At 41.4% G+C, this 15,881-nt stretch overlaps 1 protein-coding gene across 2 annotated transcripts in view; it reads left to right on the plus strand.

Annotated features, from left to right (window-relative positions):
- Window positions 1-15,881, plus strand: part of PCSK6 (proprotein convertase subtilisin/kexin type 6) — a 248,014-nt gene that overhangs the window by 199,967 nt on the left and 32,166 nt on the right. The window contains exons 12-13 of one of the 2 annotated variants that reach the window (XM_044279403.1): window positions 9,800-9,988; window positions 12,651-12,787. In XM_044279403.1, the coding sequence (XP_044135338.1) occupies window positions 9,800-9,988; window positions 12,651-12,787 (326 nt within the window). Of the gene's footprint in view, window positions 1-9,799; window positions 9,989-12,650; window positions 12,788-15,881 lie in introns of those variants that run through there. The other variant, XM_044279404.1, reaches the window with a different exon arrangement.

The raw sequence follows: 15,881 nt of genomic DNA on the forward strand, positions 1-15,881 counted from the left end.
TTTGATCCCAAAGAGTCAAAGAAAGACAATACCTGGAAATATGATATTAAGCAAGTAGGAAGGCCAAGTAAGAATAAATATCTTACCATGGCTTTTATGCATTCCAAGTTGTTTAATGTCACTATTCCTCTGCAATTGTGGACAGCTATTGGAATCCCGGACAAGCCCCCAAAAACTGTCATGGTAGAATTTTAGTATGGGCTCTAACCATGTCTGCAATTCTCCAAATCTTAAAATTTAGTCTAGGGGGTAAAAGAATGAGAAGACATAACTCGTGGTGGTATGAGTCTTCCTTCCACCTCTTCCAACTCCAAACGGCAGAAGACTCCTGCAGAAGCAAAGCCCTGGGTGTCACCCATGCAGCCTAAAAATACAAATGAGCCAATAGGAATGTTACGTGGTTTAGCAAAGAGTGACCTATAGATCCTCATAGTATACATCTGGATGCAATTAGACAGGTAGGAAAATCTAAATATAGGAATTCCTTGTCTAGATACAGGACGTCCCCTCTGTAGCAATCTAGCATTTATCCAGTTATTGAAACCCAGGTATATCCAAGATTTAATTATGTTTAAAATAATACTACTATATTACCTGCAATGAGAGAAAATTATTAACCAGTCAAGTCTCAAAATTTGCAAATTTGTACACCAATATAGTCAGTCTGTACAAACCATCTGAGGGGAGTTTTTTTTCTCCCAATTTGGCTGATTTAATGAAGCGGTATATTGGAGAAAGGACATGAAGAGCTCGTTCTGTGGTGTAAAAGGTTTTATACAGTGTCTGGTCCGAGGAGGCCAACCATTTGATAGGGCTAGTAGTTAAAGTGTCTAATCTGTAGATATAAAAAAAAAGAGCTTTATTTCACCTTCCTCACTAAGTTTTTCAAAGGTCAAAAGTGATCCCCTCTCAATGTAGCGACGCAACGAATGCAACGTTTATAATCCATCTTCCCACCCCACCAGAGATGGACCTGGTATATGAGGTTCCTGGCATCTAATGGATAATGATTTAAAGGGTATAGTCATTTTCTTAGATGAAGCAAGGAATCCTTTCCAGATGTTAAGAGTGAGAGACTGTGGCCAAAGGGCATAGAATCTGCAGAGGGTGGAGATGTATAGCTTCTGCTAACTATCTGAGATGCTCCCCTAGTCAAAGCGGTCTCAATCTGAACCCATTTGTGAGACTAAGATGGTTTTAAACCATTCTCTCATGGCATCAAGAGTGGCCACCTTGTAATATACGAGATATTAGGTATACTTCTTTCTTAGGCTTCTTACACAAGACCGTATGGCTTTTTCAGTATTTTGCGGTCCGGAAAAAATACGGTTGACATCTGTGTGTATTCTGTTTTTTGCAGAAAGGAACAGCTGGCCCCTGATAGAACAGTACTATCCTTGTCCATTATACGGACAATAATAGGACAATTAGGACATGTTCTATCTTTGAACGGAAATATGGAAAGCATACAGAGTACCTTTAAATTTTTTTATTTTATCTTTATTTTTTGCGGATCCATTGAAATGAATGGTTCCATATGCGGAACGCAAAAAAAGAAACGTAAACGGGAAAAAGTTTGTGTGCAAGAGGAGTTGGAGGCATGAGTGTAAAATTTTTTGGGCTACCCTAGGATGTTTATCCCCCCAAAGTAATTGCAGCAAAAGATTCTGCATTTCAGTAAGCAGAGGCTTTCCAACTGGAAGGGGTATACTTTAAAGTATAGATAATATCGTTGGCAAAAATATAATTTTGCATATGTGGATGTGAGCCACCCAAGAAAGCTCTAGGTGGGAGAAACTGCCAAGTTCAGGTTTAACCCCTTCAGTACAGAGCCACTTTTCACCTTAAATCCCAGGCCGATTTTTGCAAATCTGACATGTCACTTTATGTGGTAATAACTAGAGATGAGCGAATCGACTTCAGATGAAACATCCGAAGTCTATTTGTATATAACTTCGTTCTAATACTGTACAGAGCAGGAGCTCTGTACAGTATTAGAATATATTGGCTCTGATAAGCTGAAGTTATTACTTTGCGAAGTCTTGCGAGACTTTGCATAATAACTTCACAAATTAATTTATACTGTAAAAAAACATTTTCCGAGCTCTGGTTCCAAGTGGTACCTTTCTGAATTTCTGAAGTTATTATGCGAAGACTTCGCAAATTAATAACTTTGGCTCATCAGAGCCAATACATTCTAATACTGTACGGAGCTCCTGCAACGTACAGTATTAGGCTACTTTCACACTAGCGTTTGATCGGATCCGTTCTGAACGGATCCGATCATATTAATGCAGACGGATGCTCCGTTCAGTACGGATCCGTCTGCATTAATAACTTAGAAAAAAATCTAAGTGTGAAAGCAGCCTGAGCGGATCCGTTCAGACTTTCAATGTAAAGTCAATGGGGGACGGATCCGCTTGAAGATTTAGCCATATGGTGACATCTTCAAGCGGATCCGTTCCCATTGACTTACATTGTAAGTCTGAACGGATCCGCTCGCCTCCGCACGGCCAGGCGGACAGCTGAACGCTGCAAGCAGCGTTCAGCTGTCCGCCTGTCCGTGCGGAGGCGAGCGGAGCGGAGGCTGAACGCCGCCAGACTGATGCAGCGGATCCGCTCCATTCAGACTGCATCAGGGCTGGACGGAGGCGTTCGGGTCCGCTCGTGAGCCCCTTCAAACGGAGCTCACGAGCGGACCGACGAGCGCAAGTGTGAAAGGAGCCTAAGAACTAAGTTTTATGTGAATAGACTAGTCTATTCACTCATCTCCTAGTAATAACTTTGGAACACTTTTACTTATCCAAGCCATTCTAAGATTGTTTTCTCGTGACACATTGTACAGTACTTCATGACATGGGTAAATTTGAGTCGATTATATTTCACTATTTATAAAATAATCCAAAATGTACCAAAACTTTGAAAAAAATTGAAAAAAAAGTCTACTTTTAAAACAGATTGTAATTCCTCATAAAATAGTTATCAGTCAACATTCCCATATGTTTGCTTTATGTTGGCATCGTTTTTTGTTTTTTTTTAGCACATTAGAAGGCTTAAATTTTGAAGCCATTCTTAAAATTTTCAACAATTTCCAAAACCATTTTTTAAGCACCAATTCAGTTATAAAGTGATTTTGAGGGGCTTACGTAATGGAAACCACCCATAAATGACCCCATTTTAGAAACAACACCCCTCAAATTATTCAAAACTGATGTTACAAACTTTAACCCTTGAGGTGTTCCACAAGAATTAAAGGAAAATGGAGGTAAAATTTCACTTTTTTGTTAATTTTTTTTCTTGCAACACGGCAAAATAAACCTCAACTGCCCTATGGGCATGTGGCAGTGGTCAGAAGGAAAGGAGCCGCATATGGATTTTGGAAGCAGATTTTGCTAGCATGGTTTTTGGGCACCATTTTGTATTTGAAGAGACCCTGACGTACCCCTACAGTGGAAAAAAGTGATGCCATTTTAGAAACTACGGTCAAAGAATATATTAAGGGGGGTACTGAGCACTTTGACTGCCTAAGCGTTTTAACCCCTTAAGGACCGGGCTAATTTTCACCTTAAGGACCAGGCCATTTTTTTGCAAATCTGACCAGTGTCACTGTATGTGGTGATAATATTAAAACGCTTTGACGTATCCAAGCCATTCTGAGAATGTTTTTTCGTCACATATTGTACTTCATTACACTGGTAAAATGGAGTAAAAAAAATTTTTTATTTATAAAATACCAAATTTACCAAAAATTTGGAAAATTAGCAAATTTCCAAGTTTCTATTTTTCTACTTCTATAATAAATAGTAATACCTACAAAAATAGTTATTACTTTACATTCCCCATATGTCTACTTCATGTTTGGATCATTTTGGGAATGACATTTTATTTTTTGGGGATGTTACAAGGCTTAGAAGTTTAGAAGCAAATCTTGAAATTTTTCTGAAATTTTGCAAAAAGACCTGAACTGGTCCTTAACCCCTTCACGTCTGCAATCTGTATATATACGTGATAGCTGCACATACCCCGTGCAGCTACCACGTATATAAACGTTCTGGCAGCTCTTTAATCCAAGCGCTGCAAAGCGCTTGGATTAAAGCTTCTGCCCCTGCCCTGTATGCTGTCACGGACAGCATACAGTGCAGTAATGCCGGCAAGGGACCAATCAGAGTGGCCCCTTGCCGGCAATCGATCCGATTGGTTAGTCTGTGCAGACTAACCAATCGGATCGCGGCAGTGTTAAAATACCGGTTTCAGGCTCTGATCTGCGCTCTGCAGATCAGAGTCTGAAAGCAGATAGTGTAACTCATGCCCCCCGATCTGTGCCCCTCCAAGCACTTAGTGCAGATCTGTGCCCCGCTGATCTGTGCCCATCTCCTGCACTGATGCGGTCCGCCGCCTCCCCACCCCCTGCATTAATTTTCAAGCCGCCCCTCCTGCCCCAGCCTCCCTCGATATTATGGGCAGCCTCCCAGAACCCCCCTCTTTCCAGCGCTGCCCCCCCCGATCCCCCTGCTGTGTGCGATGGCGGCGGCTCAATTACTGAGCCGCCGCCATCAGCAGAGAGTGTCAGCTCTATGCTGACACTCTCCTGTAACCCCTATAGATGCCGCGGTTGCGGCATCCATGGGGTTAACAGAGGGAGGGAGCTCCCTCTCTCCACCATCGGGGCTGCAGCGCTGTGATTGCAGCACCCGATGGTTGCCATGGCAAAGGCGTCCAGTGCTGCCACCTACAGGCAATCTGGAAGTACTATACTTTGCAATGCAAGAGCATTGCAAAGTATAGTACAACTATCAGCCCCACTGGATCTTCAAGATCCAAGAGGGAACTGATAAAAAAAAAGTGAAAATAATAAAAGTAAAAATAAATAAAAATGTAAATTAGAAAAAAGAAATTGCCTTTTCCTATAAAAAAAATGAAAAAATTAAATAAAATACACATATTAGGTGTCGCCGCGTCCGTAACGACCATCTCTATAAATATATCACATGATAGACCCCGTCCGATAAACACCATAAAATTAAAATTAAAAAAACTGTGCCAAAAAAGCTATTTTTGTCACCTTACATCACAAAAAGTGCAACAGCAAGCGATCAAAAAGGCGTATGACCCCCAAAATAGTACCAATCAAACAGTCACCTCGTCCCGCAAAAAATTATACCCTATTTAAGACAATCGCCCAAAAAATAAAAAAGCTATGGCTCTCAGACTATAGAGACACTAAAACATCATTTTTTGGGTTTCAAAAATGCTATTATTGTGTAAAACTTAAATAAATAAGAAAAAGTATACATATTAGGTATTGCCACGTCCGTAACGATCTGCTCTATAAAACATGACCTAACTCCTCAGATGAACGCTGTAAAAATAAATAAATGAAAACTGTTCCAAAACAGCCAATTTTTCGGTCACCTTGCCACATAAAGTGTAATAATGAATGATCAAATAAAACCAATAAAAACCTCAACACTTTCTGCAAAAAACGAGCCCCTGCACAAGACGATCGGCACAAAAATAAAAAACATATGGCGTTCAGAAAACCAATCCAGCACAATTTACCTTCTAAAAACCATATGGCATTCCTTTCCTTCTGCGCCCTGCCGTGTGCCCGTACAGCAGTTTACGACCACATGTGGGGTGTTTATGTAAACCGCGGAATCAGAGTAATAAATTATGAGTTTTGTTTGGCTTTTAACGCTCAATGTGTTAAAGAAAAAATATATATAAAATGGAAAATCTGCCAAAAATGTGAAATTTTGAAATTTCATCTCCATTTTCCTTTAATTCTTGTGGAACGCCTAAAGGGTTAACAAAGTTTTTAAAATCTGTTTTGAGTAACTTGAGGGGTGTAGTTTCTACAATGGGGTCATTTATGGGGGTTTCCACTATGTAAGCCCCACAAAGTGACTTCAGACCTGAACTGGTCCTTTAAAAAGTGGGTTTTGGAAATTTTCATAAAAATTGTAAGAATTGCTTCTAAACTTCTAAGCCTTCTAACGTCCTAAAAAAATTAAATGACATTTCCAAAATGATGCCAACATAAAGTAGACATATGGGGAATGTTAAGTAATAAATATTTTATTAGGTATCACTTTCTGTTTTAGAAGCAGAGAAATTGAAATTTGGAAAATTGTGAAGTTTTCCACATTTTTGGTAAATTTGGGATTTTTTCCTAAATAAAGGTGAAATATATTGACTCAAATATATGACTATCATGAAGTACAATGTGTCACGAGAAAACAATCTCAGAATGGCATGGATAAGTAAAAGTGTTCCAAAGCTATTACCACATAAAGTGACGCATGTCAGATTTGAAAATTTTGACCTGGACATTGGGGCATCAATGACCCTTGGTCATGAAAGGGTTAAAAAGTGAAGTCCCTTTGTGAGGCTTACATAATAGAAACCACCCAAAAATGACCCCATTCTAGAAACTACACCCCTCAAGGTATTCAACACTGATTTTACAAACGTTGTTAACCCTTTAGGTGTTCCACAAGAGTTGATGGCAAGTGGAGCAAAAATTTCAGAATTTCGTTTTTTGTTTTGTTTTTTGGCAAATTTTCCATTTTAATCCAATTTTTTTCCAGTAACAAAGCAAGGGTTAACAGCCAAACAAAACTCTGCAAACTACAGAATCAGGGCAATAAATATTGAAACACCCCATATGTGGTCGTAAACTACTGTACAGGCGCACAGTAGGGCGTAGAGGGAAAGGAGCATAGTGTGGTTTTTGAAAGGCAGATTTTGCTGAACTGGTTTATTTACACCATGTCCCATTTGAAGCCCCCCTGATGCACCCAAAGAGTAGAAAGTCCATAAAAGTGACCCCCATCTAAGAAACTACCCCACTCAAGGTATTCAAAACTGATTTTACAAACTTTGTTAACCCTTTAGGTGTTCCACAAGAGTTATTGGCAAATTGAGATGAAATTTCAGAATTTCAATTTTGTCAGATTGTTCCATTTTGAACATTCCTTTTTTTTTCCAGTAACAAAGCAAGGGTTAACAGACAAACAAAACTATATATTTTTGTTATTTTGTTTTTTTGACACCATGTCCCATTTGAAGAACCCCTGATGCACCCCTAGAGTAGAAACTCCAAAAAAGTGACCCCATTTTGGAAACTACGGGATAGGGTGGCAATTTTGTTGGTACTATTTTAGGGTACATATGATTTTTGGTTTCTCTATATTACACTTTTTGTGAGGCAAAGTAAGAAAAAATACAAATTCTGAAATCTCAATTTGCCATTAAGGCCTCATGCACACGGCCGTGCTGTTTTTTTGCAGTCCGCAAACCGTGGATCTGCCAAAAACAAAGTGCTGTCCGCATCTTTTGCGGCCCCATTGACGTGAATGGGCGGCTCAAATGCGGACCCAAACAACGGTCGTGTGCATGAGGCCTAACTCTTGTGGAACACTTAAAGGGTTAACAAAGTTTGTAAAATCAGTTTTGAATACCTTAAAGGGTGTAGTTTCTTAAATGGGGTCACTTTTTGGAGTTTCTACTCTAGGGGTATATCAGGGGGGGGCTTCAAATGGGACATGGTGTCAAAAAAACAGTCCAGCAAAAACTGCCTTCCAAAAACCATATGGCGTTCCTTTCCTTCTGCGCCCTGGCGTGTGGCCATACAGCAGTTTATGACAACATATGGGGCATTTCTGTAAACTACAGAATCAGGGCAATAAATATTGAGTTTTGTTTGGCTGTTAACCCTTGATTTGTTACGCGAAAAAAATGGATTAAAATGGAAAATTTGCACCGGTTTTATTTTTATTTACAACGTTCATCTGACAGGTTAGATCATGTGCTATTTTTATAGAGCAAGTTCTTACAGACGCGGCGATACCTAATATATATACTTTTTTTATTTAGGTTTTACACTATCATTTTTTTAAACAAAAAAAAATCATGTTTTAGTGTCTCCATAGTCTGAGAGTCATAGTTTTTGCAATGTCCTGGGAGAGGGGCCGCGTGGATGATCTTGCGCCTGCCTGCCCCCCCAGCACAGCACACACCGCCCGCACCTCTCACCCCCCATCCCTCTTTGTGATGTGGGGGGGGGGGCGGTTAAACATAAAAAAAAAATGCATTTTGAAGTTTCTGATCCTCGCGGCGATCAGAAACTTCAGAAAGCGCTGCAAACCGCAGGTCTGTATTGACCTGCGGTTTGCAGCGATCGTCGATACGGGGGGGGGGTCACAGGACCCTCCTCGGCATTGACCCAGGGTGCCTGCTGATTGATTTCAGTACCTGTACGCCCTGTGTCCATAACAGGTTAAAGAATTTGGAAACGCTTGGCTGTGAAAACTTTTCATTTTCACAAGGGGTAACGGGAGAAAATGCACCCCATAATTTGTTACCCATTTTCTCCTGAATACAGCAACACCCCATATGTAGTGGTAAACTGCTGTGGGGGCACATGGCAGGACTCAGAAGGGAAGGAGCGCCAGATGGTTTTTGCCGCACAGATTTTGATGGATTGGTTTATTGCTGCCATTTGTTTTTATTTAAGTGATTGTCTTATGTGAGGGCTCATTTTTTTTGCGGGATGAGGTGATGTTTGGTACCATTTTAGGATACATAAGACTTTTTGATCTCTTGGTATAACACTTTCGTGAGGGAAGGTGACCAGAAAATGGCACTTTATATTTTTTTATTTTTACGGCGTTCATCTGACAGGGTGGATCATGTAATATTTTCATAGAGCTGGTAGATACAGACACGGTGATACCCAATATGTCTACTTTTCTCTTTTTTTTGTAAAACTTTATTTGTATTCTATTTTAACTTTATTTTTTTGTCCCACTCGGGGACTTCAACTTTTGGGGGTCTGATCCCCTTTACAATGTATTACAATACTCCTGTATTGTAATGCATTGGCTGTAAGTGTATTACACTAAGTAATACACTTACAGCCGGCTTCCTGTGAGATCCAGGGTGCTGGATCTCACAGGCTGACACGGATGGCAGCCATAGTTTTCAACTATGCCAACGCATACAGCAGGGGTCTGGCTATCAGTCGCTGATTGGGCAGGCGCAGCTCCTGCGCCCACCCGATCACAGCTCTGTAGCTGTACGGTGCGGGGATTTGTGACCCTGTTTCTAGCGCCGTACATGTACACGCTGGTATCTTACAGGTTAAGCATGCTGAGCAAGAGTCTGATGATGTGAGACACCACTTCCGCAACAGGAAAACATAATGTGATGCTTAAATAAGGAATACTGTCTTAAGACCACACAAACGGGTACTTGGTTGACAGGTGTTGGATAGAGGATGAGTCTAATAGTATTGGAAGCACCAGAGACTTGGAGGAGTTGAGCTTATAATAGGACACTTGGGAAAAATGAGTAAGGACATTCATAAGGGCAGGGAAGAAGGTATCGGGCTTCGTGCAGGTGACAATGACATCTGCGTACAAGCCTATATTGTGACTAGTGTCTCCCACCTGAATCCCAGTAATAGGGTGAGATCCTATAGCTTCTGCCAGAGGCTCCATTACCAGAGCAAAGATGACCGGTGATAGAGGGCAACCCTGTCTTGTCCCATTGCTAATCTGGAAGGGAGAAGACAAATATAATTTGTCAAATTCTTGACCATAAATCTATGTACTTAGCTGTTTATCGGTTTCTTGGGACACGGGAGCAGTCGGTATTCCCTCCATTAATACTTTTACAAGGGTTGTCAACTAGCTTTCCCAAGCTTTCTACCTAGCAGTGCATTGGAGAATGTATAACTGCAAGGGGCATAGTAACTGTTTTCTATTTTTTTTTTTTTTTCTACAACGGAGTGCAGATTTATTAGAGCGGACCAGCTAATACGAACGACCACTCAGACCAATGCGTGCGCAGATCACAGCGGGCAGCATGTGGTATACCTCGAACATGTTGTGGTAAAGGTTACCATCTCCCATCCACGCAGAGGAGACCTGCAAATAAACCTCATTTCTCCATCGGGAACAAAGTCACAACTTTTGGCGCGCAGGTGAGTTGTTGAAACACCCAGAATAGATTGCTTTGTGCCTACATCTGCTGTACAGTACTATGTTTCCATCTTTACCGATTATAAAAGACCAGAGACCCTTCAGTCCATCAACCCCTACATCTTGCTCACCTACCAAATGTAGTTTAATGGAAACGTACTTGCCAACACTGTAGTTGGTAGATTCTGGGCATGCAAGTCCTACCCTGGGAATGCCTACTATTGTGCTCGTAATTGACAAATGGTAATCTATGTAATGCTTACCAGTGTCTACCCTTTCTCCACCTCATACCCCCCCCCCTCCCCCTTGTTGTAGCTTTGTGCATGTAGACTAAGGCCTTATTCACACTTTAGTCTTTTGGTCAGTGATTTCCATCAGTGATTGTGAGCCAGTGGATTTGGCCTCTTGCACACGAACGTTGTGTGCCCGTGGCAATATTGCTGCCCGCATATGGCAGGTCTGCAATAAACGGCCTCCGGCCTGTGTGCACTCTGCATCACGGATGCTGACCCATTCACTTGAATGGGTCCGCAATCACTGAGATGCGGGACGGAGGCACGGATCGGAAGCACTACGGAGTGCTTCCGTGGTGTTTCTGTCTGTGCCTCCACACCGCAAAAAAATAGAACTTGTTCTATTTTTTTGCAGTGCAGGCGGATCACTGACCCATTCAAGTTGAATGGATCTCGATCCGTCCCGGGCCGCCGCACGGACGTTACCCATGCATTCGGTCCCCAATGCATGGAACGGATGCACAACGTTCGTGTACAAGAGGCCTTAGATGCAAGTCAAAAACACAGAACTGGAGCAAATCTTTCCATTATACCTGGCCTCTGTGTAGGCTTCGCTCTTGGTTTTGGCTCAGTCACTGATGGAAATCACTGATAAAACACTGACACTGTGACTAAAGCGTCAATATTCAAAGTGAGGACACATCAGTTGACCTTGGAAGACAATTGCCAATAAACCTTCTGTCCATAGTAAAATCATTGATATGGCAAGCATTTGGCCTTCTTTATGTGCATAGTGAGATGACAAGGATGCCCAAGAATGGCAGTGGGAGACCGTAATGGAATGTGTTATGGCAGAAAATGACCACGTTCCGTTTAGGCTTCCCTTATATTATGTCCTTTTTATTGTTCTCTTAGGATAGATATATGTTCTTCCCAGGCAGGTATATATTCATTTAATGTAGATTTTCCAACCACATCTGCTGGAAGTTTGTTCCTAGCATCTACCACTCTTTCGGTAACCTAATATTTTACCCGACTCTAAGGCTGTTTTCACAGAAGCTGTGTGTCGCATTTTCTGGACTGACTGTGGCTTGTCTGAGCCAAACCAACTGCAGCCAATCAACCAATATGATGCAAGAAGTTTGGTTCCAACAAGCCGTGGCCGTCGCACACCTCTATGTGAAATCAGCCTAAAGGAACTACTAATTAAAGGGACGCCAAATCTAATTAAGAATAAAAGTAAAAGAAGGAACTTTCCCACCGTGTATTTCAGTTTGCAGGAATATCTGCATGCTCTAAAAACAATCTTGTAGAAATCTTGCAGAGAACACAGGTTTACTTCCTCGTAATCTCGTCCGTTTCTGCTAGCAGATTGTGTTAACGGTGCTTTTGCTAAGGGGCAGAGCTTGTTTTTCTATGACGAACAGCAGTGGGGGAGGGCTCCTTTTATAGCTGGTTGCCTTTGGGGTTTTTATGTTTATTGAGGTCATTGTAAAGTGGAATAAATTAGTTTTCAGCTATAACATTATTTGGAAGGAGCAAAAACCTCAGAATTAAAAGCATTCGGCCACACAGCTACTCTGGGATAGATTATTGTGTTGGCTTTAACACAAGGAAACCACAATACTTGAATGAGGCTTCTAAAAGATCTTCCTTGAAATGTAGACTTTGCTTGAATGTCTTTATTACAAGATACTACATTATAGCCATGGACAGAAGCTGAGCAGTTCAGTGTCCCTGGTTAGAGAGACGTTGCCTAAAGATCTGGTTGAGTAGACTTCAATGGAAAAGACTGGTGTAAATGACCCCATGTATCCCTATAGCCCTGTGCACAGAAGCTCCTTGTGGTTGACTCTAGACAAGATGGGTATGGAAATGTGAAAAACACTTGTGCTCACATGGGTTTCACCATATTTTGTCATTGGCTCTAGTATTTAAACAATAAAAATGAAGGTCTGTATGCAGCCACATGGTGATTGTCCCAAGATGAACATTTATCCTCTATCCACTCTCTGATCAGTGGGGGTCCAACCACTTGGACCACGACTGATGAGGGTGCTGCATCCCTCTGTATGATTGGAGCAGCAGTCCAGCATGTGTGGTACCACTTCATTCCTCCTCCAAGATCCGTATTCAGCTATCTCCAGTAGTCCCATACAGATGATTGGAGTGGCACCATGCATGCACTGGCAGCATTGGTCTCATTCTCTTTAGAGGGAGCAGAGCTGTAGTAACCAACACCATCCACTGCACAATGGATGGAGCTGTGTAGTTTCGGCACCTGAGCTACTGCTGAACAGCTGATCATTGAGGGTGCATGGTTTTGGACCCCAACCAATCGGATATCCTGACAATAATCCATGAATAGTAAAGGAGTAGAAAACTCCTTTTGGCCTGAATTTATTGAATAAGCAGCTGTTTTATCTTACAGGACGTTTGATTACTCAAATGAAGGCTTCAAGAACTGGGAGTTCATGACTGTTCATTGCTGGGGTGAAAAAGCTGAAGGGGAATGGATGCTGGAAATGCATGACATTCCTTCCCAACTCCGTAATCCTGAGACCCAGGGTAATTGTTATGTTTGAACAGTGGCAGACAAACCAAAGCTGTATATACTAAAAGTGATTCTTCTGTGTGTATAACTGTGGTGGCCAGGGCCTACTCTGCATTGACATGTCATTTCTTGGCTGCTGGCATACAGGGACGCTAAGCGAGAAATTCTATATTAAAATTGCTCTATTTTCTCTTCATTATTGAATGTAGGAAAATCTAATGAGGCGTACAATGTCAAAAAAGCAAACACAAAATGCAGATAAATTGCCACTTTTCAGTCCAGTGCGGCACATTGGCAGCATTTCCTGGCTTCGCACCCTTTCTACTGTTATCAAGGAAATGTTTGACATGCAGAGCCTTTATTTCTGATGTAGAGCATTAAACAGATGTTATGGAGACCCCTGAGCTCAGGGTTCTTGCCAGTCATTAGTATTTTAGTGGGTCATAAATGTCACGGTTTAGAACAGTACTTCTCATGGATCCCAACTGGTCATGTTTTTTTAAGCTCCTTACTATTAGGCCTCATGTACATGACCATATCTGTTTTGCAGTCCATATTTCACTGATCGGCAAAATATGGATGCAGTCTGTGCCATTGCATTTATTTATTTTTATATTTTTTTATTTCTGACCCATCGACTTCAGTTGATCCGTAGTCTGCATTTTGTACACGGATGTTTTGTGCGCGTTTTGCATCCGGATGTCCATTCTGCAAAAATAAAATGTCCTATATTTGCCTGCAAAATGTGGACCACAGACCCACTGAAATGAAGAAATGCGGATGCAACATGATCGCGATCAGTATTTGGTAGATCCGCAGTTAGCGGACAGTAAAATACATATGGGCATGAGCATGAATCCTTACACCACTGAGTAAATCTGTAATTCTAATCTTATTAGTTTACCTTTTAGATCAGACTTAATATTTTTATGTTCGAGTCCTGCATGCAGTCACCCTGGATTTGACTGCCTGAAGTAAAGACCTGGAATTTACTATTAACATGGCTTCTTACTATTTTGACTCCCTGAAGTAAAGACCTGGATTTGTTGTGTAGTCCATTCTCATTCCAAACCTCCCAATCCATTTAAAAGGAGGAGGCAGCTTGACATCAGCTAATTGAAGGAAATTAGGGGCCCTGAGAGGATACTGACCACGAGCTGTACACCCGGGTGGGTGAGGAGCAGCAGCCAACTTGCATATGAAGTAGATTGTCAGCCCACGTGCGGAACCCAGATCAAACAGCGATATGCTGAACATCTGTGAGTGTTAGGAATGGGCTGGGATGGGTGAGAACATGAGTCTATAATGAGTGTTAGTCATGGCGCTTATTCATATTATGTGTTTTCTCTCACTGAAAACAAAACATTTCAGGCAAAAACACACATTAACTTCTCAGCTTGCAGAGAGTTGTGTTAACTGTTTAAATACGGGGAAGAAGCTGCGACTTTAAGCTTGAATTTCGCCAATTTTGGGCATTACCAACAAATGTCTTGAGTTAGCAGCTGAAGTGTGGGCATAAATGAATCACAGTACTGGAGTACAGCAGAACTTTGGGATGTTGAGTGGTCAGAGAGTATGCCTTGTGGTGTCCTTCATGTAATAGTGATAATGTTGAAATCATTCCTACCAGGTCAGCGCTGCGCTCGAATATAATTAGGACCTGACCTGGGTAAGGTAATTTTACTAGTTTATTTACAAATCCCTATCCAGGCAATAGAACCTGTCTTGACCAAGGTATAAATTAATACTTCACTTTTATTTGAATACACGTAAAACCTAAATGCTAAGTGTGTGCGAGGTGCACTCTTTAATTGAACTTAAACAGAACCAAAAAATTAAGGGGTGTTAAAAACACAGTACACCACTTCACTGGTAGGTGTATTGCTTTGACAATTAGGCAGGGTGAAGAGATGTGCACTATCTTTCACCCTTACCACTGTAAGGGCCGGACACTACCGTACCACCGTCCGTGGGGACTCAGCCGGCTGAGAATGGTTGTAATAACAGTCATATAGAGTGGTGGGAGAAATGGAAATATCAACCCACTATGTGAATGGCGCATAAAGCGTCTCAGTTGATCTCAGACTGGGATTAGTGGCAACTAACACCGCAACACGGACTCAGTGCACAGTAGCCAAAACCACAACTAACTTGATTGCTAAACCAGTTTTTAATCGCTGTGCACCACTCCACTGTTAACCAGCAACTAGCGGTCAGGCTGGCCGACGTTGCTTGGTTTGGTTTAGCAATCAAGTTAGTTGTGGTTTTGGCTACTGTGCACTGAGTCCGTGTTGTGGTGTTAGTTGCCACTAATCCCAGTCTGAGATCAACTGAGACGCTTTATGCGCCATTCACATAGTGGGTTGATATTTCCATTTCTCGCACCACTCTATATACTGTTATTACAACCATTCTCAGCTGGCAGTCACCGCGGACGGTGGTACGGTAGTGTCCTGCCCTTACAGTGGTAAGGGTGAAAGATAGTGCACATCTCTTCACCCTGCCTAATAGTCAAAGCAATACACCTACCAGTGAAGTGGTGTACTGTGTTTTTAACACCCCTTAATTTTTTGGTTCTGTTTAAGCTCAATTAAAGAGTGCACCTCGCACACACTTAGCATTTAGGTTTTACTTGTATTCAAATAAAAGTGAAGTATTAATTTATACCTGGGTCAAGACAGGTTCTATTGCCTGGATAGGGATTTGTAAATAAACTAGTAAAATTACCTTACCCAGGTCAGGACCTAATTATATTCACCTTTTATATCTGAGTACCTGCAGCAGAATGTATTCCGTGTAATTAAAGCTCCTTCAAAGTAACCAACTACATTTTATCATATTACAACTTCATTAGATCGTCTGTGATTAAACAGCTAACCCATTAGCTAGATTCCTCTGTTATTCCTCGAAAATGCAGGAATAAATTGACAACTTGATGTCCCCTTGTCAGTAGGGTCTTCACACACTAATAATGGCTCATGCACATGACCGTATGTAGTTTGTGGTCCGCAAAACATGGATCTGCAAAAAACTAAAAATAAAATGGGCAACATCCGTGTTACCACCATTTTTTTTATTTTATTTTTGCATATCCATTATAACAATGCT

Source organism: Bufo gargarizans, chromosome 2 (genome assembly GCF_014858855.1).
Source record: "Bufo gargarizans isolate SCDJY-AF-19 chromosome 2, ASM1485885v1, whole genome shotgun sequence".
Taxonomy (NCBI): Eukaryota; Metazoa; Chordata; class Amphibia; order Anura; family Bufonidae; genus Bufo; species Bufo gargarizans.